The sequence below is a fragment of the Coregonus clupeaformis genome, unplaced genomic scaffold, assembly GCF_020615455.1.
Source record: "Coregonus clupeaformis isolate EN_2021a unplaced genomic scaffold, ASM2061545v1 scaf0835, whole genome shotgun sequence".
In the NCBI taxonomy this organism is placed as follows: Eukaryota; Metazoa; Chordata; class Actinopteri; order Salmoniformes; family Salmonidae; genus Coregonus; species Coregonus clupeaformis.
In genome coordinates, this window is record NW_025534290.1 from 9,454 (window position 1) to 32,828 (window position 23,375).

General features: G+C 49.9%; 1 protein-coding gene across 1 annotated transcript in view; it reads right to left on the minus strand.

Annotated features, from left to right (window-relative positions):
- Window positions 1-634: 634 nt before the first annotated feature.
- Window positions 635-23,375, minus strand: part of LOC123485743 — a 32,374-nt gene continuing 9,633 nt past the window's right edge. Inside the window, exons 10-18 of the mRNA XM_045216870.1 lie at window positions 5,712-5,732; window positions 3,374-5,130; window positions 2,811-3,068; window positions 2,307-2,480; window positions 2,066-2,227; window positions 1,694-1,864; window positions 1,439-1,612; window positions 1,279-1,325; window positions 635-1,128 (exon numbers count right to left, since the gene is read on the minus strand). Coding sequence (XP_045072805.1) covers window positions 698-1,128; window positions 1,279-1,325; window positions 1,439-1,612; window positions 1,694-1,864; window positions 2,066-2,227; window positions 2,307-2,480; window positions 2,811-3,068; window positions 3,374-5,130; window positions 5,712-5,732 — 3,195 coding nt within the window. The 3' untranslated portion in view covers window positions 635-697. The remainder of the gene's footprint in view (window positions 1,129-1,278; window positions 1,326-1,438; window positions 1,613-1,693; window positions 1,865-2,065; window positions 2,228-2,306; window positions 2,481-2,810; window positions 3,069-3,373; window positions 5,131-5,711; window positions 5,733-23,375) is intronic.

Here is a 23,375-nt window from a genome sequence, read left to right on the forward strand (position 1 = left end):
ATGATACTACGCATCAGAGTCTCTCTTTACCAATTTATGCTAATTACTGTTAACACACCTTGTTTTGAATCATAGCATCATGTCATTGTGTAATTTAATATTTCTCCTTACATCCCTTTACATCATTCAACACCACTCATCGTCCCCATTTAAAAATATTGCTTTTTACAGTTCGTTACAGCTCAATTTTACCACAGATAAGCAGATTTGGACAGAATTCAAAAAATGAAAGTCTGCTTACCTGTTAGTTGAGTTGTGAACTGCATCCTGTTCGTTTAGACGCCAATCTGTTATGATGAGTTTCTCAGGTATCAAAGAATCAAGGATGCAAGGATATTCTTAGACATTCTGTGGAGATTTCATACCAAGTATTTATTGAATCACGAGCTCGTGGTTTCATCTAACAAACGGACATGGCTTTGCCCTTCGTCAGTTGAACTAACTAGACAAAGAAGACCCTCTATCTTATATAGCCTTTTGGTTCTCATTCCTTTCACATACATTTGACAAGTCTCCATGGGCACTCCCTGTCTTTGATGTTCATCACTTTTTACCCCAAGTCAGTATACTAAACATCACTCATGCTATCCTAAACATCACTAATCTACCTTGACATAATGGAATGTAGACTTCATGGCCCCAAACCACTCATCTCTTAACTCTTCCTCTGTCCTCACAACACTATGGCATGACATCATTATACCATAAAGGTCATACATATTACCACGAGGTCATACATATTGTAGATACTATTGTTTTCTTTGATAATAACCCCAATATCAAACCATCCTGTGGCCTCCACCTGCCAGTAGAAACGTCCAGTAGATAAACCCTTGGTACAATGCACAGACAGGGATCTTGTACAAATTGATGGATCAATCCATTTATTTGATTCTTCCCCTCTTGTAGCTTCGTTTCCTATGCTAACACCGTCCCCACTGTTAGCATTGTTAGCTTCGTTTCCTATGCTAGCACCATCCCCACTGTTAGCATTGTTAGCTTCGTTTCCTATGCTAGCACTACTCTGACTGTTAGCATTGTCCTCTCTCCACAACACTGTCCTCCTATCCTCAGACAGCCTCAGGTCAATGTGTGCAGAATCTGGGTCCAGGGTGAGCTCACAGGAATCTGTAGAAGACACACATGCACAATGAGGAGCCAGGGAAATAGGAAAGTTAAATGTTTTTCTGTTTAGCTGACGGTACTTTCTCATTGTTTTAAAGGAAATGTCAAACTGAAGAAACCCTGTATATCATATTACACATCAGTCAGACTCACATTTCCTCAGGCCTGGTTTGATCCTGCACTCTCCACACAAGTCCACACTGTATTGTTTTAATAGAAATAGTTCATGTCAAGAAATAATCATAATATGCAGAGGAATATTAAAGGAATATTAAAGTAACTAAATAGTGTACACATAACATATTACACTAACTTGAGTTTATCCAGTCTACAGTGTGGATCCTCCAGTCTAGCAGAGAGCAGCTTCACTCCAGAGTGTCCTGGGTGATTGTAGCTCAGGTCCAGTTCTCTCAGGTGGGAGGGGTTTGACCTCAGAGCTGAATCCAGAGAAGCACAGCCTTCCTCTGTGACCAGACAACCAGACAGCCTGCAGAGAACAGTTGGAATGAGTTAGGGTGCCATACTCAATTCAAAAGGGTTTGCTTACATCAATATGTGAGCCTCTCACCCCAAAACCTGCAAGGCACAGCGAGGGTCCCCCAGGGCAGCAGAGAGTCGCTCCACTCCTGAATCCCCCAAGTCGTTGTCTCTCAGGTCCAGCTCTATCAGGGTTGAGTTTGAACACAGGACAGAGGACAGGGACTCACAGGATAACTCTGATAGATTACACTGCCTCAGTCTAAGAGATGAATGAGAGAGATAGCAGGAGAAACAGAGAGAGAGAGAGAGAGAGAGAGAGAGAGAGAGAGATTGAAATTTGAATTTGGTTTTATCCAAATACCTATGCACAGAAATACAGATTGTTAAATAAAACTGTATGTATGTATACCACACTTTACAATTTTTTTTTTTTTTTTTTTACAGCATCATCATTTCTCACCCCAGTTTCTGTATCTGACAGTGTGGATCCTCCAGTCCAGCAGAGAGCAGCTTCAGTCCCATGTTGCCCAGGGTGTTGCAGCTCAGATGCAGTTCCTCCAACTGGGAGGCTGCTAGAGCAGGGGCCAAACTTCCACAGGAAGTGACCTCACAACGGACAAGTCTGGCGTGAGAGAATATGGAATTAAAGGGGCTGTATGGATTGACATGATTCGAAACACTTGTTGTCATAAATATCGCACCTCAGTATCTTCAGTTCACAGTGTGGACTCATAAGCCCAGTGGAGATCCCCTCCACCCCGGTGTCTGTCAGTTTGTTGTCGCTGAGGTCCAGCTCTCTCAGATGGCTGTTCTCTGACGCCAGAGCTGAAGCCACAATTTCACCGCAGCTCTCGTCGAGCCAACACCCAGGAAACCTATGGATTACAACAAAGTGGATCATCCTTCTACACTTTGTGGACTTACATGCTTTAGTCTCTTACGGAGTGTAATCGTAGTAAACAAGTTTACAGAAGAGTCTTTTAAATTGACTTCAAACAGCTAAACACTTGGCTGACTTCCCGTGTTCCGTCCCCTAACATCCCTTAGGTGCCGTTGTTGCATTGCTAGTTGCCAGCAGAAGAAGAAGCTGTAGATCCATCTATTCATGTCACAAACGGCTTCCGTTTCTATTTTTCTTCCACTTTACTAAGAAGCTTTTTCTTGGTTTGCTCTTTTTTTTGTTTTGTTTACTAATAATTGCTCACCTTAGTGTGTGCAGCTGACTGTAAGATTGATTCAGTGCAGCAGTTAGCACCTCCAGCTCAGTTGTTGAAAACCCTTGGATATGACTGATGTCTAGTGACTCTAGTCTGTTGTTGGGACTTGCCAGCGCGTCTATGAAGGGCTTCTGGTTCTCCAGCTGGCTGTAGATTATGCTGAGTTCTCTCAGGTGTGAGCCAGGCATTTGGATAGCTGATGCCAAAATTTCAGCGCAGTCGTCTGTGAAATAGCAGGCCACTAGCCTTAAGAGGGGAAAACAAAGGGCTTATAAAGGACATTAAAAAAAAGTGTAAACTATACTAATAGTCGTAAGTGACTACGGGAATCTACCAATCTTAGGAAAGTAAATGGAGGCAGGTAGCTTAGTGGGTAAGAGCGTTGTGCCAGTAACCGAAAGGTTGCTGGTTCTATTCCCCGAGCCGACTAGGTGAAAAATCTATCTGTACCCTTAAGCAAGGCACTTAACCCTAATTGCTCCTGTAAGTCGCTCTGGATAAGAGCGTCTGCTAAATGACGTAAATGTAAATTCACTATCATCTGAACTTACATAGCCTTCCTGCAGTATCTAACTATTGGGAGGAGTCTGCTACGGCCCTGACTTGACGTGTTGTATTTTCTCGTGTCAAATTCATCCAGCACCTCCTCTGACATCAACAGCATGTACGCCAGCACTGAGCACTGAGCAGGTGTCAGCTCAATCTTGGAGAGACTTTGGGAGGTCAGGAACTTTAGAATTTCATTCACCAGGGAGTTGTCCTTCAGCTCAATCAAACAGTAGAGGAGATTGATACACCTCTCTGAGGAAACAAACCATTCAGTCGATAACTTGACCTTGATGTATTGGATGGTATTCTGGATACTCTCTTTGTCTCCCTCTGTCTGGAGCTGTAGGCATTTCAAGAGGATCTGATTGGACTCCAGTGAGATGCCCAGAAGGAAGCGGAGGAAGAGGTCCAGGTGGCCGTTCTTGTTGTGGAACGCTTTATCCACTGCACACCTGTGTAAGTCATGCAATGTATCCAGCTTTCCGAAATATAGTGAAACCCATGGTGAAATCCATGGCAAACCATTGGCATGACAATGGGAAACATAGAGTGCTGCGAAGAACTCCTGAATGCTGAGATGCACAAAGCTATACAACTTCACTCTAAACATTGGGTCCTCCTCTCTGAAGATCTCTGTGCACATCCCTGAGCCCAAAAAGGCTTCATTGATATCAATATCACACTCTCTCAAATCTTCTTCAGAAAACACCAGATTGCTCTTTAACAGGTTATGGGAGGCTAGTTTTCCAAGTTTCAAAATGATCTGTACGTCAGACTCTGACAGTTTCCGAAGGTCTGTTTCATTTTTCCCATGCTTCTTGTTCTCCAGGTTTGTCAGAGTGAGTAGGAAACAAATGTACATCTCAGTCAGAGTTTTAGGGACTTCTTCAGAACAGGATCCTCTCAACATGTTCCCAAGAACCATGGCAGTAATCCAACAGAAGACCGGAATGTGGCACATGATGAAGAGACTCCTCGATGTCTTTATGTGTGAGATGATTTTGCTGGACAGGTTCTCATCATCACTGAATCTCTTCTTGAAGTATTCTTCTTTCAGTGGGTCGTTGAATCCCCGAACTTCTGTTACACGGTCAAAACAGTCGGAGGGTATCTTATCAACTGCTGCTGGTCGGGAGGTTATCCAGAGGAGAGCAGAAGGAAGCAGATTCCCCTTGATGAGGTTTGTCAGCAGCACGTCCACTGATGTTGTCTTGGTTACATTAGACAACCTCTTGTTGTTATGGAAATCCAGTGGAAGTTGGCTTTCATCCAGACCATCCAAGATGAACACGACTTTGCAGTCGACCACCTTCTTTGTGTCTTCCATATCTGAAAGTTCAGGGTGGAAGTCACTCAGCAGCTCCAACAGACTGTACTGGTCGTCTTTGTTTCGATTCAAATCCCTGAATGGAAGGGTGAAGACGAAATCTACATCCTGATTGGCTCGTCCTTCTGCCCAGTCAAGGATGAACTTCTGCACCGAGACTGATTTTCCGATGCCAGCGATACCCTTCGTCAGCAGAGTTCTGACGGATGCCTCTTGTTGGAATATGGATTTGAAGACGTCATTGCAGTTGATTGCATGGTCTTGAAATGCTTTGGTCCGAGCCGCGTCGTCCATCTTCCAAACCTCGTGCTCTCTGTTCTCCCCTTCACTCTCTGTGATGTAGAGCTCTGGGTAGATCCTGTTGAGCAACGTTGGATCTCCACGTTTTGCAATGCCCTCAAAGATGTTCCCAGACTTCTTCCTCGTGTTGGACTTGAGGTTGTTTTTCACTCCTCACAGGCCTACTTGTAATTACTTCTAATCAGGAGAACAGGAGAGATATTGAGTAGTTTGTTAGTCCGAGTTTGCCTTACTAGTGTCTGTAATATGTCACTTTTCACACAAAGTTAGTTTGCTATAGTTCTAATCAGAGTTTGATTATTTGTTACATTGTATTTTTTTTTTCCATTTGGTCTGGTCGTGTTCACATTGCCAAATGTCAAAGGAATGAAATTGCCTAAACGAAACCATGTGTTCTTCATGCAGGTTGACTCATCATGGGTTGTTTGGTAGAGTACTTAACCTACACCCAATGTAGACGGTGCTAAATAGCCTAATAATGAGAAGATTTGCAAGGTCAATTCATGATGTTTGCATATTCACTTTAAATAGGATAAAGTTTACGTCACTGCTGTGTTTTAAATGGCGCAAAACGCAGACGAAAAGTCAACTATAATGGGGATTCACATTCTGTCTTATTTTAGTAGAGCAGTATTTGTTCATCTCAAATAAGTACAGAGGTTTGGTTCACTGAAAATCATTTTTGAGAATGTGCACATTTCTGTGTGACTCACCAGTAGCTGGATGACTTGTCTCTGGAGGGAGACAGGAAACAGTCAAGCTCTTAATTTAAAAAAAAGAAATACCCTCTATTATCTTCGTAAATATCTTTATGATCTTCGGTCGTAAAATAATAAACGGAGAAATAAAGTTTCTCACCAGCATCATGTGAACTCATAGTGATATTAATGTTAACTGGATCCCTCACCATTGCAGCCAACAAGCTGGGGTGCATCGACATTAGAACATGAAGAGTTGGGTTGACAACATTAATGGAGGCTCAAATAATTGAAAAGACACTTAATCTAAAGACACTCACCACACTCAGCCTAAGTTTTCGTTGTCTGATGAAAGTGTTCTTTGTCTCTGATTTAAATGTTCACTTCCCTCATGACCTCATTTGTAGGCAGGTTTTAATGTCTATGCTTTCTTGCAACACCTGCCAATGCCAACTCATAAATTGTAGTGTCGCAATATCAAAGGTCAAATGGGATAATATAGCCTTGGCACCCCCTTTTAAGGTTAATCATTAATTTGGAGTTACTGAAGGCTTAGCAACACCAGTCAATATACAAGCCATAGACTGTTCACTCTGCTGCCGTCCGGCAAACTGTAGCGGAGCATCAGCTCTATGAGCCTGTCCGACAGCTTCTACCCCCAAGCCATAGACTGTTCACTCTGCTGCCGTCCGGCAATCTGTAGCGGAGCATCGGCTCTATGAGCCTGTCCGACAGCTTCTACCCCCAAGCCATAGACTGTTCACTCTGCTGCCGTCCGCCAAACTGTAGCGGAGCATCAGCTCTATGAGCCTGTCCGACAGCTTCTACCCCCAAGCCAGAAGACTGCTAAATAGTTAATTAAATGGTTACCCACTGACCCTATCTGGCATTGACTCTATGCACACTCACTATATATACACACTACATACACTCTCATTAGACTATATATACACACTATATACACACTCACTAGACTATATATACACACTATATACACACTCACTAGACTATATATACACACTATATACACACTCACTAGACTATATACACACTATATACACACTATATACACACTCACTAGACTATATACACACTATATACACACTCACTAAACTATATACACACACTTGACTATACACACTCACTAGACTATATATACACACTATATTCAGTGGGGGGGAAAAGTATTTAGTCAAATCAAATCAAATGTTATTGGTCACATGTGCCGAATACAACAGGTGCAGACATTACAGTGAAATGCTTACTTACAGCCCTTAACCAACAGTGCATTTATTTTTAACCAAAAAGTAAAAATAAAATCAACAACAAAAAAGTGTTGAGAAAAAAAAGAGCAGAAGTAAAATAAAGTGACAGTAGGGAGGCTATATATACAGGGGGGTACCGTTGCAGAGTCAATGTGCGGGGGCACCGGCTAGTTGAGGTAATTGAGGTAATATGTACATGTGGGTAGAGTTAAAGTGACTATGCATAAATAATTAACAGAGTAGCAGCAGCGTAAAAAGGATGGGGTGGGGGGGCAGTGCAAATAGTCCGGGTAGCCATGATTAGCTGTTCAGGAGTCTTATGGCTTGGGGGTAGAAGCTGTTGAGAAGTCTTTTGGACCTAGACTTGGCACTTCGGTACCGCTTGCCGTGCGGTAGCAGAGAGAACAGTCTATGACTAGGGTGGCTGGAGTCTTTGACAATTTTGAGGGCCTTCCTCTGACACCGCCTGGTATAGAGGTCCTGGATGGCAGGAAGCTTGGCCCCAGTGATGTACTGGGCCGTACGCACTACCCTCTGTAGTGCCTTGCGGTCGGAGGCCAAGCAGTTGCCATACCAGGCGGTGATGCAACCAGTCAGGATGCTCTCGATGGTGCAGCTGTAGAATTTTTTTGAGGATCTGAGGACCCATGCAAAATCTTTTCAGTCTCCTGAGGGGGAATAGGCTTTGTCGTGCCCTCTTCACGACTGTCTTGGTGTGTTTGGACCATGATAGTTCGTTGGTGATGTGGACACCAAGGAACTTGAAGCTCTCAACCTGTTCCACTACAGCCCCGTCGATGAGAATGGGGGGCGTGCTCAGTCCTCTTTTTTTTCCTGTAGTCCACAATCATCTCCTTTGTCTTAGTCACGTTGAGGGAGAGGTTGTTGTCCTGGCACCACACGGCCAGGTCTCTGACCTCCTCCCTATAGGCTGTCTCATCGTTGTCGGTGATCAGGCCTACCACTGTTGTGTCTTCGGCAAACTTAATGATGGTGTTGGAGTCGTGCCTGGCCATGCAGTCATGGGTGAATAGAGAGTACAGGAGGGGACTGAGCACGCACCCCTGAGGGGCCCCCGTGTTGAGGATCAGTGTGGCAGATGTGTTGTTACCTACCCTTACCACCTGGGGGCGGCCCGTCAGGAAGTCCAGGATCCAGTTGCAGAGGGAGTGTCACACCCTGGCTCTGGAACTCTATATGTTGAGCCAGGGTGTGTTCATTCTATGTGTTCTATTTTTATGTTGGGGGTTCTAGGTTGTGTATTTCTATGTTGGCCTGAGTGACTCCCAATCAGAGGCAACGAGTGTCAGCTGTTGACTGGTTGTCTCTGATTGGGAGCCATATTTATACTGTCTGTTTTCCTTTTGTGTTTGTGGGTTCTTGTTCCGTGTTCGGTCATTGTCACCGTGGACTTCATGAGTCGTTTATTGTTTTGTTTCGTGCTTTAATATAATAAAGTAACATGTTCGTTCATCACGCTGCGCATTGGTCTACTCAATACGACGATCGTGACAGAAGAACCCACCATAAAAGGACCAAGCAGCGTGTCCAGGAGCAGGCAGACTGGACATGGGAGGAAGCGCCAGGAAAGGAGATGGAGAGGCTGGCGATGGCCCAGGTGGGCAAATCGTGGTCCTGGGAGGAAATGCTCGGGGCAAGGGACCTTGGGCAAGGATTAAGGCCCTGGCGAGAGAGGAGCAGCGGCGTCAGCAGTGCCATCGTCGGACGGACGAGAGGCAACCCCAAAACATTTTTAGGGGGGGGCACATGGCATGTGCGGCTGGGCAGCAGGAGGCTGCCACAGGGCGATTTGGAGAGGAGGCCACCGGGTTAAGGGGGCCAGAAGGCAGGTTGGCGGAGCCTGGATGGAGAGCGGAACCAACTTCCCGTACTCAGGCATGGCAGCATGGGACGGGGCAGGTTCCGCGGTATGCGGAGCGGCGTACTGTGCCACGAGTGGGCCGGCATAGTCCTGTACGTCCTGTGCGAGCACCCCGCACGTGTCGTGCGAAGGGGGGTATGCAGCCAGGACGGAGTGTGCCGGCTCAACGCTCGTGGTCTCCAATGCCTCTCCGCGGTCCCGGATATCCTGCTCCAGTGTCACGTGCTGTTATGCCTGTACGGGTACACAGCCCTGTACGTCCTGTGCGGATGCCTCACACAGAGTGTGTGAGGGTAGGCATTCAGCCAGGAAGGGTTGTGGCCGCTCTTCACTCCAGGTCTCCTATCCGTCTCCACAGCCCGGTTCGGCCTGTCCCTGCTCCACGCACCAAGCCTACGGTGTGCGTCGCCAGCCCAGTCCGGACTGTCCCTGCTCCACGCACCAAGCCTACGGTGTGCGTCGCCAGCCCGGCCCGGCCTGTTCCTGCCACTCGCACCAAGCCTACGGTGCGCGTCGCCAGCCCGGCCCGGCCTGTTCCTGCCACTCGCACCAAGCCAGGGGTGCGAGTCGCCAGCCCGGCCCGGCCTGTTCCTGCCACTCGCACCAAGCCAGGGGTGCGAGTCGCCAGCCCGGCCCGGCCTGTTCCTCCCACTCGCACCAAGCCAGGGGTGCGAGTCGTCAGCCCGGTAAAGCCCGTTCCGGCTCCACGCACCAAGCCAGGGGTGCGCATCGTCAGCCCGGTCCGGCCCGTTGCTGCTCCACGCACCAAGCCAGGGGTGCGAGTCGTCAGTCCGGTGAGGCCCGTTCCGGCTCCACGCACCAAGCCAGGGGTGCGTATCGTCAGCCCGGTCCGGCCCGTTGCTGCTCCACGCACCAAGCCAGGGGTGCGCATCGTCAGCCCGGTCCAGTCCGTTCCTGCCTCACGCACCTAGCCAGGGGTGCGCGTCGTCAGTCCGGCACAACCCGTGCCTGGGTCATCGGTGCCAAATCAGGTACCGCTCAACTGCTCCACAACGGAGCTGAAGCTAGCCGTTCCTGCTACGTTCAGGTCAGCTCCAGCCAGCGGGGCCAGACCGGACCAGGGGCGCTATGGGGGGATTATTGGAGGGTGGTGGGCAAGGCCGGAGCCAGAACCGCCGCCGAGGAGGTATGCCCACCCAGCCCTCCCCTGTTTTGCTCTTATTGAGGCGCGGGCGCAGTCCGCGCCCTTTAGGGGAAGTACTGTCACACCCTGGCTCTGGGACTCTATATGTTGAGCCAGGGTGTGTTCATTCTATGTGTTCTATTTCTATGTTGGGGGTTCTAGGTTGTGTATTTCTATGTTGGCCTGAGTGACTCCCAATCAGAGGCAACGAGTGTCAGCTGTTGGCTGGTTGTCTCTGATTGGGAGCCATATTTATACTGTCTGTTTTCCTTTTGTGTTTGTGGGTTCTTGTTCCGTGTTCGGTCATTGTCACCGTGGACTTCACGAGTCGTTTATTGTTTTGTTTCGTGCTTTAATATAATAAAGTAACATGTTCGTTCATCACGCTGCGCATTGGTCTACTCAATACGACGATCGTGACAGAAGAACCCACCATAAAAGGACCAAGCAGCGTGTCCAGGAGCAGGCAGACTGGACATGGGAGGAAGCGCCAGGAAAGGAGATGGAGAGGCTGGCGATGGCCCAGGTGGGCAAATCGTGGTCCTGGGAGGAAATGCTCGGGGCAAGGGACCTTGGGCAAGGATTAAGGCCCTGGCGAGAGAGGAGCAGCGGCGTCAGCAGTGCCATCGTCGGACGGACGAGAGGCAACCCCAAAACATTTTTAGGGGGGGGCACATGGCATGGGCGGCTGGGCAGCAGGAGGCTGCCACAGGACGATTTGGAGAGGAGGCCACCGGGTTAAGGGGGCCAGAAGGCAGGTTGGCGGAGCCTGGATGGAGAGCGGAACCAACTTCCCGTACTCAGGCATGGCAGCATGGGACGGGGCAGGTTCCGCGGTATGCGGAGCGGCGTACTGTGCCACGAGTGGGCCGGCATAGTCCTGTACGTCCTGTGCGAGCACCCCGCACGTGTCGTGCGAAGGGGGGTATGCAGCCAGGACGGAGTGTGCCGGCTCAACGCTCGTGGTCTCCAATGCCTCTCCGCGGTCCCGGATATCCTGCTCCAGTGTCACGTGCTGTTATGCCTGTACGGGTACACAGCCCTGTACGTCCTGTGCGGATGCCTCACACAGAGTGTGTGAGGGTAGGCATTCAGCCAGGAAGGGTTGTGGCCGCTCTTCACTCCAGGTCTCCTATCCGTCTCCACAGCCCGGTTCGGCCTGTCCCTGCTCCACGCACCAAGCCTACGGTGTGCGTCGCCAGCCCAGTCCGGACTGTCCCTGCTCCACGCACCAAGCCTACGGTGTGCGTCGCCAGCCCGGCCCGGCCTGTTCCTGCCACTCGCACCAAGCCTACGGTGCGCGTCGCCAGCCCGGCCCGGCCTGTTCCTGCCACTCGCACCAAGCCAGGGGTGCGAGTCGCCAGCCCGGCCCGGCCTGTTCCTGCCACTCGCACCAAGCCAGGGGTGCGAGTCGCCAGCCCGGCCCGGCCTGTTCCTCCCACTCGCACCAAGCCAGGGGTGCGAGTCGTCAGCCCGGTAAAGCCCGTTCCGGCTCCACGCACCAAGCCAGGGGTGCGCATCGTCAGCCCGGTCCGGCCCGTTGCTGCTCCACGCACCAAGCCAGGGGTGCGAGTCGTCAGTCCGGTGAGGCCCGTTCGGCCCACGCACCAAGCCAGGGGTGCGTATCGTCAGCCCGGTCCGGCCCGTTGCTGCTCCACGCACAAGCCAGGGGTGCGCATCGTCAGCCCGGTCCAGTCCGTTCCTGCCTCACGCACAAGCCAGGGGTGTGCGTCGTCAGTCCGGCACAACCCGTGCCTGGGTCATCGGTGCCAAATCAGGTACCGCTCAACTGCTCCACAACGGAGCTGAAGCTAGCCGTTCCTGCTACGTTCAGGTCAGCTCCAGCCAGCGGGGCCAGACCGGACCAGGGGCGCTATGGGGGGATTATTGGAGGGTGGTGGGCAAGGCCGGAGCCAGAACCGCCGCCGAGGAGGTATGCCCACCCAGCCCTCCCCTGTTTTGCTCTTATTGAGGCGCGGTCGCAGTCCGCGCCTTTAGGGGGGGGTACTGTCACACCCTGGCTCTGGGACTCTATATGTTGAGCCAGGGTGTGTTCATTCTATGTGTTCTATTTCTATGTTGGGGGTTCTAGGTTGTGTATTTCTATGTTGGCCTGAGTGACTCCCAATCAGAGGCAACGAGTGTCAGCTGTTGGCTGGTTGTCTCTGATTGGGAGCCATATTTATACTGTCTGTTTTCCTTTTGTGTTTGTGGGTTCTTGTTCCGTGTTCGGTCATTGTCACCGTGGACTTCACGAGTCGTTTATTGTTTTGTTTCGTGCTTTAATATAATAAAGTAACATGTTCGTTCATCACGCTGCGCATTGGTCTACTCAATACGACGATCGTGACAGGGAGGTGTTTAGTCCCAGGATCCTTAGCTTAGTGATGAGCTTAGAGGGCACTATGGTGTTGAATGCTGAGCTGTAGTCAATGAATAGCATTCTCACGTAGGTGTTCCTCTTGTCCAGGTGGGAAAGGGCAGTGTGGAGTGCAGTGGCGGCTCCTGAAAAAATTCTCAGGAGGGGCAATTTTTCTGATGATTTAGGTGACCTACACACATTTTAAAAAAGATATGTCCAGCAACAACATGAAGACAGGGGCAGCATATAAGTCAATACCAGAAGCATTTATTGACTGATCTGGGGAGATGGATTCCAGTTTCTGTGACAGATTATAAATAATCTCTGATGCCTTTGTTATATTAGCTTTTGGTTGAATGTACTGTCGTAGTAAATATATAATGTTATAGCTTGGTCTGACTAAAATCTTGTGCATGACCCATTTTGTGTTGGGCGTTTGTTTTCAATCAATGCTGTTCCTATCCTATAACAATGGACAAAAGAGTCCTATCTTGTCAGCCTTGTCAGCAGGTGGCCAAGGACAACACCCACGCCATAGGTCTCTCAGTTCTTCCAACTCACGAGTTCTTGCTCTGAGGACACACACACACACACACACACACACACATCATCATCACTGATAACACACACACACACACACACACACATCATCACTGTTAAACACACACACACACACACACAAAAATCCCCTCTCTTTAGGCTGAACATTTGAAGACAGAGAACCCGACTCAGAGCCAATGCAACAGTGGAGGGGACCTCGCCCAACTCATCAGGACCAATCAGAAGATCAGAACTACTAGATTCAACCTACATCATTTATTGTATAAAATGTCTGCACACAATGTTTTCGGGGCTCTCTTCTCCCTAAGAGTTTGACGAACGAGTCCGTGCACGCGATTCCAGATATCTTTACCTCTGAATAAACTGCCTTTATTATACCATATCCACCCTGTCCAAAGTCTGTACTTGGTCTCAGTTCTCCAGTAAACTTGTGATTATCAACAGTACACAACGGTAACAAACAATTGGGGGAACTCACGGGGCAGATAGTCAGGTCACAGTGACACAGAAAGCAGTTCAATGTCAGGGTACAGAGTCGCTCTCTTACCAGGATCGCGGTCCGCTCTGACCAGGGTGAAGCCGGCCGGCTCCACTTCTCTGTCCGGGACTCTGTCATCCAGCCAAGTCTCCCAGCTGTATTGGATTCCGCTGCCAGCAGCGTTTTCATTATTTAGTCCGTTCGTAGCGGGTATGTACACGATCAACAAGATCAGTCCAAAACCCACCACTGGAAATCCATGGTTGGCAGAATGTTTGTAAACTAAGTCTACAAATTAAAAACATAAAATAACGCCACACTGCAGGTCGCAACAGAGACGCTGCTAGCCGCTATTGTCTTAGTTACATTCATGGTTACGTCACGTATGACGAAAGCGCGTAAGTGCAAGCCCACAGACACCCATAGAGAATGTATTGAAAGCTTTGAAATTTGAAAAAAATAGATTTTACATGACAGGCTATGAGAGACTTCTGGGCGATTTTCAACCTGACTGAAATCGCCCCAAAAACGGGCGGGGCCATTTGAAGCACGACTTTAGCCTGATTTGACATTTAGTGGCAGTCAGATCAGATTAGAACACTGATAACTACTGTTGCCGTGATATAATTGATTAGAAAAAAAATCCCTTCCTTTTCCCGTTTGGCAGTGCGTCGCCCATATCGCCCTATTGAACAGGCCGTCCCTGGTGGAGTGCAATAGAGATTGCATCATCTGTGGATCTGTTGGGGCGGTATGCAAATTGGAGTGGGTCTATGGTTTCTGGGATAATGCTGTTGATGTGAGCCATGACCAGCCTTTCAAAGCACTTCATGGCTACAGACGTCAGTGCTACGGGTCGGTAGTCATTTAGGCAGGTTATCTTAGAGTCCTTGAGCACGGGGACTATGGTGGTCTGCTTGAAACATGTTGGTATTACAGACTCAGTCAGGGACATGTTGAAAATGTCAGTGAAGACACTTGCCAGTTGGTCAGCACATGCTCGGAGTACACGTCCTGGTAATCCATCTGGCCCTGCGGCCTTGTGAATGTTGACCTGCTTAAAAGTCTTACTCACATCGGCTACGGAGAGCGTGATCACATAGTCATCCGGAACAGCTGGTGCTCTCATGCATGCTTCAGTGTTGCTTGCCTCGAAGCGAGCATAGAAGTGGTTTAGCTCGTCTGGTAGGCTTGTGTCACTGGGCAGCTCGCGGCTGTGCTTCCCTTTGTAGTCTGTAATAGTTATCAAGCCCTGCCACATCCGACGAGCGTCAGAGCCAGTGTAGTACGATTCAATCTTAGTCCTGTATTGACTCTTTGCCTGTTTGATGGTTCGTCTGAGGTCATAGCGGGATTTCTTATAAGCGTCCGGGTTAGAGTCCCGTTCCTTGAAAGCGGCAGCTCTACCCTTTAGCTCAGTGCGGATGTTTCCTGTAATCCATGGCTTCTGGTTGGGGTATGTACTTACGGTCACTGTGGGGACGACATCATCGATGCACTTATTGATGAAGCCAGTGACTGATGTGGTGTACTCCTCAATGCTGTCTGAAGAATCCCGGAACATGTTCCAGTCTGTGCTAGCAAAACAGTCCTGTAGCTTAGCATCTGCGTCATCTGACCACTTTTTTATTAACCGAGTCACTGGTGCTTCCTGCTTTAGTTTTTGCTTTTAAGCAGGAATCAGGAGGATAGAGGTATGGTCAGATTTGCCAAATGGAGGGCGAGGGAGAGCTTTGTATGCGTCTCTGTGTGTGGAGTAAAGGTGGTCTAGAGTTTTTTTTCCTCTGATTGCACATTTAACATGCTGGTAGAAATTAGGTAGAACGGATTTAAGTTTCCCTGCATTAATGTCCCCGGCCACTAGGAGCGCTGCATCTGGATGAGCGTTTTCCTGTTGATTTATGGCCTTGTACAACTCGTTCAGTGCAATCTTAATGCCAGCATTGGTTTGTGGTGGTAAATAGACAGCTATGAAAAATATAGATGAAAACTCTCTTGGTAAATAGTGTGGTCTACAGCTTATCATAAGATACTCTACCTCAGGCGAGCAAAACCTAGAGACTTCCTTAGTATTTGATTTTGTGCACCAGCTGTTGTTTACAAATATACACAGACCGCCACCCCTTGTCTTACCGGAGTCAGCCGTTCTATCCTGCCGATGTAGCGTATAGCCCGCTAGCTGTATGAAATCCATGTCATCGTTCAGCCACGACTCGGTGAAACATAAGATATTACAGTTTTTAATGTCCCGTTGGTAGGATAACCGTAATCTTAAATCATCCAATTTGTTATCTAATGATTGAACGTTGGCTAATAGGATTGATGGAAGAGGCAGTTTACTCGCTCGCCGTCGGATCCTTACAAGGCATCCCGACCTACGTCCACGATATCTCAGTCTCTTCCTCACGCGAATGATGGGGATTTGGGCCTTGTCGGGTGTCTGTATGATATCCTTCGCGGCCGCCTCGTTGAAGAAAAAGTCAGCCACCAATTGTGCAAGTTCTCCCACTTAAAAAGATGAGAGAGACCTGTAATTTTCATCATAGGTACACGTCAACTATGACAGACAAATTGAGATTTTTTTTCTCCAGAAAATCACATTGTAGGATTTTTAATGAATTTATTTGCAAATTATGGTGGAAAATAAGTATTTGGTCAATAACAAACGTTTCTCAATACTTTGTTATATACATACTCACTAGACTATATATACACACTATATACACACTCACTAGACTATATATACACACACTTGACTATATATACATACTATATATACACACTATATACACACTGACTGGACTATACTGTGTATGCAGACTATATACACACTCACTCACACACTCTACACTGACACTCACACAAAACCCACACACATTCACATAAACCAGAGGAGGATAGGGGAGGAGGAGGAGGAGGAGGAGGAGGGAAGGGGAGGAGGACAGAGGAGGAGGAGGAGGATACGGGAGGAGGAGGATAGGGGAATAGGAGGAGGAGGATAGGGGAGTAAGAGGAGGATAGGGTAGGAGGAGGAGGAGGAAAACACTCCAGGCCATTCTTGAACGTCATCAACTAGATGCTAGATAGAAAGTATAATGGAGCTTTATATTTTATATATATATTATATAGATTTTATATTTTCAAATAAATGCCCTTTTTTCCGTCCCTCAAATTGATTTTGATGAGACAAATCGAACAACTTTTATTTTTATCTGAGACAAAGTTTGCCCACCCCTGCTCTAAAGTATCATCCACCCCTCCTCCCTCGCTCTTCCCTCTATCACTCTCCCTTTCTCCCCCTCCTCCCTCCCACGCTCTTCCCTCTATCACTCTCCCTTTCTCCCCCTCCTCCCTCCCTCGCTCTTCCCTCTATCACTCTCCCTTTCTCCCCCTCCTCCCTCCCTCGCTCTTCCCTCTATCACTCTCCCTTTCTCCCCCCTCCTCCCTCCCACGCTCTTTCCTCTATCACTCTCCCTTTCTCCCCCTCCTCCCTCCCATGCTCTTCCCTCTATCACTCTCCCTTTCTCCCCCTCCTCCCTCCCTCCCTCGCTCTTCCCTCTATCACTCTCCCTTTCTCCCCCTCCTCCCTCCCACGCTCTTCCCTCTATCACTCTCCCTTTCTCCCCCCTCCTCCCTCCCACGCTCTTCCCTCTATCACTCTCCCTTTCTCCCCCTCCTCCCTCCCTCGCTCTTCCCTCTATCACTCTCCCTTTCTCCCCCTCCTCCCTCCCACGCTCTTCCATCTATCACTCTCTGTTACGGTCCGGCACTGTTGGTCCTGTCCCCGCTTGTGTTCCTTTCCCTTTTTTCCCTGTGTGTGTTGTTTGTGTCTGTCTCCCCCTGCTGTGCAGCCCAGTCAGAGGATCTAGGTCAGGGGGCGTGGCCATTCTCTCACAAGATCAGTTACATCCAGCTGCAGCTCATTGTCACCAATCAACCAGCAGTTATCTACCCGGGCTGGACACCTCTCCAGCGCCAGTTTGTTCCTACACCACCTGTGGTAACTTGGCTCCGTACAGCAATCTCAGTTTAGTTGTTACTCTCTCAGCATTATAGTTGTTTTCTGCCACGTTTGTAACCTGTCTCTCCTTCGACCAGATCCCGTCTGTTCCTGCTGCCTGCCTGCCTGCCATTCCCACGCCGCAACCTGCTCTTCTGTTGTCTGATATCCTCGTCATCCAGCTCTCAGGACTACTGGCTCTCCACCCCACTCAGCTCCTACCCCGGCCGGAAGCTACTCCACCCTGAACTGTTTCTCTCTGCCAAAAACACGCTGAATAAACAACATCCTAATTCACCCTCTTTGTCCGTGTGTCCGTCTCTGCACCTGAGTCCCCCACCAGCCTAACAGAACGAACTGGCCAAACATGGACTCAGCAGAGATGCCACATGAAACAACGGGTGATGGCGTACAACGCGCCCTCCATTCACAGGGAATGTTATTGGGACAACACGACCAACTCTTCCGGTCTCTATTGGATAACAACCAGCGGTTGTTGGATCAAGTATCTCATCTCACCTCTCAGGTAGCTAACCTGGTAACACTCACTACTCTTCCTCCCTCTGCTTCTCCTCCGCCTGTTCCTCCTACAGTGGCTCCAGGCTCGGCTTCCGCTCCTGCCCTTCTGGAACCACCTACAACCTCACCCGAACCTTTCACCGGGGACCTGAACAAATGCCGTGGTTTCCTGCTTCAGTGCCGCTTGGTGTTCCAACAGAAGCCCCTGTCTTTCTCCACGGAATCCTCAAAGGTACATTACGCTCTGGGGTTACTGAGGGGCAAAGCTTTAATTTGGGCAGAAGCGGCTTGTTCTACTCAGCAGATTGCCAGCCTGTCGTTTGACGATTTTTCCTCTCAATTGAAAGTTGTGTTTGATCACCCGGACCATGCCGGGACCGCCACAAAGAGACTGTTGAAGCTACGACAGGGCACGGGTAGCGTGGCTGAATACGCCATTGATTTTTGGACCTTGGCAGCCGATTCCAAGTGGAATGACGAAGCTCTTCAGGGAGCGTTTGTTAACGGTTTAAGTGACACGATTAAGAATGAACTAGCTGTTCGTGATGAGTCTGCTAACCTTCATGTCCTCGTTTCCCTTGCTACACGAATAGACAACAGGCTACGGGAGAGGAGACAGGAGAGGGGCGGTCGGGTCCACACCGCAGGCGGGGCCTCCTCGCTTTCTGCAACCCGAGCAACACCACCACTCGGACACCGCCCACACACCTCAGCGGATCCCTCCACGGAACTAGACGAGCCCATGCAGCTGGGCTGTGCTCGTCTGTCCCCTGCCGAAAAGGAACGGCGCATGCGGGTTGGTGAGTGCATGTACTGTGGGGACTGCACTCATTTCCTGGTTAACTGTCCGGTTCGCCCAAAAGACAAAGCTCGCAGGTAAAAGTGGGCGTACTTGCGAGTGCTACACCTGACTCAATGCCCACAGCACCCCGTCTAGTTATCCCAGCTACAGTCCAGTTCAGGAATCGGTCTCTCCCATTAGCTGCTCTCATTGACTCTGGTGCTGAGGATAGTTTCCTTGACGTTAACCTGGTCACTCAGGCTGAGATCCCTGTTAAGCCCCTGCCTAAGCCTATAACAGTAAACGCTATAGACGGCCATCAGTTTGCCAACATCACCCACCAAACTGTCCCCGTTTCTCTCATGCTGTCCGGCAATCACAAAGAAACCATCCAGTTTAAAGTAGTCTCCTCCTCGGCCTCCCCTCTTATCCTCGGTTTCCCTTGGCTTAGCCTTCACAACCCCCATATTGACTGGCAAAACCACAAGATACACAGTTGGAGCACTCACTGCCATTCTGCTTGCCTTGGGTCGGCTATTCCGCCCTCGGTAGGTTCCCCTGCTTCCCCTGTCAAAACCCCAGACCTCTCTTCAGTCCCTGAGGAGTACCTGGACCTGGCCGAGGTATTCAGTAAGTCCAAGGCACTTTCACTACCACCTCATAGGCCATACGATTGCGCTATTGAGTTACTGCCTGGAGCCCCTTTGCCGTCCAGTCGGCTTTTCAATCTGTCCCGTCCTGAGAGAGAAGCTATGGAAACCTACATAGGCGACTCCCTAGCCTCTGGCATCATTCGTCCCTCATCTTCCGCTGTTGGTGCTGGGTTCTTTTTTGTAGAGAAGAAGGACAAAACATTACGCCCCTGCATTGACTACAGAGGACTAAATAACATCACAGTCAGAAATACATACCCCCTGCCTCTCATCAACTCAGCATTTGAACCCCTTCATGGTGCCACCGTGTTTACCAAACTCGACCTGCGTAACGCTTACCACCTCGTTAGGATCAGGCAGGGAGACGAATGGAAAACTGGGTTCAATACCCCTCTCGGACACTTTGAATACCTAGTCATGCCATTCGGTCTCACTAACGCCCCAGCAGTGTTTCAGGCCATGGTTAACGATGTGTTGAGGGATTTTCTACACCGTTTTGTGTTTGTCTATTTGGATGACATTCTAATATTCTCTAAGTCACAGGATGAACACGTCTCCCACGTCCGTCTGGTTCTCCAACGCCTCATGGAAAATAAACTGTATGTGAAAGCAGAAAAATGTGAGTTCCACCGGCAGTCCGTCCCCTTTTTGGGCTTTATTATTGAGCGGGGACAAGTGTCACCAGACCCTGACAAGATCAGAGCGGTTGTGGAGTGGCCCACACCCACGTCTCGGAAGCAGCTCTAACGCTTCCTGGGCTTCGCCAACTTCTACCGCCGCTTCATCAGGGGTTTCAGCAGAGTGGTTGCCCCCTGACCAAGCTCAACCTCCCCTAAGGTGCCATTCCTGTGGACGCCTGAGGCCGAGTCAGCCGTGAGTACATTGAAGGAACTGTTCACCACCTCACCTGTTCTTATTCATCCAGACACTAGTTTGCAGTTTATTGTGGAAGTGGACGCCTCTGATTCGGGGGTGGGGGCTGTCCTGTCACAACGTTCCCCTACGGACCAGAAGCTACATCCTGTGGCCTTTTTCTCCAGGACATTGACCCCTGCTGAGAAGAACTACGACGTGGGTAACCGGGAGTTGCTTGCTGTCAAGTTGGCGTTGGAGGAGTGGAGGCACTGGCTAGACGGAGCAGAGCAACCCTTCATAGTCTGGACAGACCACAAGAACCTGGCTTACATCCAGTCATCCAAGAGGCTAAACTCCCGTCAGGCCAGATGGGCTCTGTTCTTCAGCAGGTTCAAGTTTATTTTAACATATCGTCCTTGCACACGTAATGTCAAGCCTGATGCTCTCTCTCGCCAGTTTACAGACAATGAAGACTCCAGCAATCCTGAACCTGTTCTGCCCGCTTCCTGTTTGGTGGCGGCTGTTCACTGGGAAATCGAGTCCCTCGTCCGATCGGCACAAGAGTCGGAACCTGGACCGCCGATGGCCCCCCGACCTTCTCTATGTTCCCGCAGCCGTGCGGCCGCAAGTGCTCAACTGGATCCACACCTCGCGCTTCTCCTGCCACCCTGGTATGAACCGTACACTGTCGCTACTGAAGAGGCACTTTTGGTGGCCATCCGTCGAGACTGACGTCCGGGAGTACGTGGCGGCCTGTTCCATCTGTGCCCAAAATAAGGCTTCCCACCGGGCTCCTTCGGGCCTGCTGCGGCCTCTCCCAGTCCCGAGTCGTCCTTGGTCTCACGTGGCCTTGGACTTCGTCACTGGACTTCCTATGTCTGAGGGTAATGACACCATACTCACCATCGTGGACAGATTCTCTAAATCTGCCCATTTTGTTGCATTACCAAAATTACCGTCTGCCAGTGAGACAGCCGACCTCTTTGTCCTACATGTATTCCGTCCCCATGGAATACCTGTGGACATAGTGTCCGATAGAGGTCCACAGTTCATTTCTCGGGTATGGAAGGAGTTTTGTTCTGCTCTGGGTGCCTCTGTCAGTCTCTCATCAGGTTTCCATCCCCAGTCCAATGGCCAGACTGAGAGGACCAATCAGGACCTGGAGGCTGCTCTACGCTGTGTGACATCCCAGAACCCGTCCACCTGGGCCAAACACCTCCCGTGGGTCGAATATGCCCACAATTCCCTCACCTCATCTGCCACCGGCCTTTCACCATTTGAGGCGGCTTTGGGGTACCAACCGCCATTGTTCCCGTCTCAGGAAAAGGAGTTAACCGTCCCGTCAGTTCAGGATAACCTTCGTCGCTGCCGCAAGGTGTGGGTGGACACCCGTGAGGCCCTTCTACGGACAGCAGAGCGCAACAAGAGAGTGGCGGACAGGCACAGGGTAGTCGCTCCCCAGTTCCAGCCTGGTCAGCGAGTCTGGCTCTCCTCCAGCAACATCCCCCTGCGCACTGACTCCCGTAAGCTGTCGCCCCGGTATTTGGGTCCTTTCGAGATCGACTCCATCATCAACCCTTCGGCTGTTCGGTTGAAGCTTCCCCAGGCCATGAGAGTCCATCCTACATTTCACGTGTCCCAGCTGAAGCTGGTCTCCTCCAGCCCTTTGTGTCCGCCTGTGGATCCCCCTCCGCCACCGCTGTATTGCGCACCATCCAGCCTACACGGTGCGGAGACTGCTGGACGTCCGGAGGCGTGGAAGAGGGAATCAGTACCTGGTGGACTGGGAGGGATACGGTCCCGAGGAGAGGTCCTGGATTCCCCGACGGTTTATACTGGATCCGCAGCTGGTGGCTGACTTCCATAGGGACCACCCTGACAAGCCGGGTGGGTCGCCGGGTGGCGCCCGTTGAGGGGGGTTACTGTTACGGTCCGGCACTGTTGGTCCTGTCCCCGCTTGTGTTCCTTTCCCTTTTTTCCCTGTGTGTGTTGTTTGTGTCTGTCTCCCCCTGCTGTGCAGCCCAGTCAGAGGATCTAGGTCAGGGGGCGTGGCCATTCTCTCACAAGATCAGTTACATCCAGCTGCAGCTCATTGTCACCAATCAACCAGCAGTTATCTACCCGGGCTGGACACCTCTCCAGCGCCAGTTCGTTCCTACACCACCTGTGGTAACTTGGCTCCGTACAGCAATCTCAGTTTAGTTGTTACTCTCTCAGCATTATAGTTGTTTTCTGCCACGTTTGTAACCTGTCTCTCCTTCGACCAGATCCCGTCTGTTCCTGCTGCCTGCCTGCCTGCCATTCCCACGCCGCAACCTGCTCTTCTGTTGTCTGATATCCTCGTCATCCAGCTCTCAGGACTACTGGCTCTCCACCCCACTCAGCTCCTACCCCGGCCGGAAGCTACTCCACCCTGAACTGTTTCTCTCTGCCAAAAACACGCTGAATAAACAACATCCTAATTCACCCTCTTTGTCCGTGTGTCCGTCTCTGCACCTGAGTCCCCCACCCAGCCTAACACTCTCCCTTTCTCCCCCTCCTCCCTCCCTCGCTCTTCCCTCTATCACTCTCCCTTTCTCCCCCTCCTCCCTCCCTTGCTCTCTCTCTTTCCTCTATCACTCTGTAGTATCACCCCCCCCTTTTACACAAATGAATCATTAAAACCATATTAATAATCAAACATGATAACTATAATAAAAATATAAACAAACAACTTCCAAAGATCATTTCCACCCAAAGCTGAACGATGTGTGAATGGTAAATATTTATTACATAACATTTTCTAATCAAAACATCATTGTCCTCTCTCTAAGTGAAGGTGTATTTGTGATGAGACAGGTGGATGTCATCTCTCTGAGTGAAGGTGTATTTGTGATGAGACAGGTGGATGTCACCTCCCGAGTGGCGCAGTGGTCTAAGGCACTGCATCGCAGTGCTAGCTGTGCCACTAGAGATCCTGGTTCGAATCAAGGCTCTGTCGTAGCCGGCCGCGACCGGGAGACCCATGGGGCGGCGCACAATTGGCCCAGTGTCGTCCAGGGTAGGGGAGGGAATGGCCGGCAGGGGATGTAGCTCAGTTGGTAGAGCATGGCGTTTGCAACGCCAGGGTTGTTGGTTCGATAAAATAATGTATGTGCTAACTGTAAGTCGCTCTGGATAAGAGCGTCTGCTAAATGACT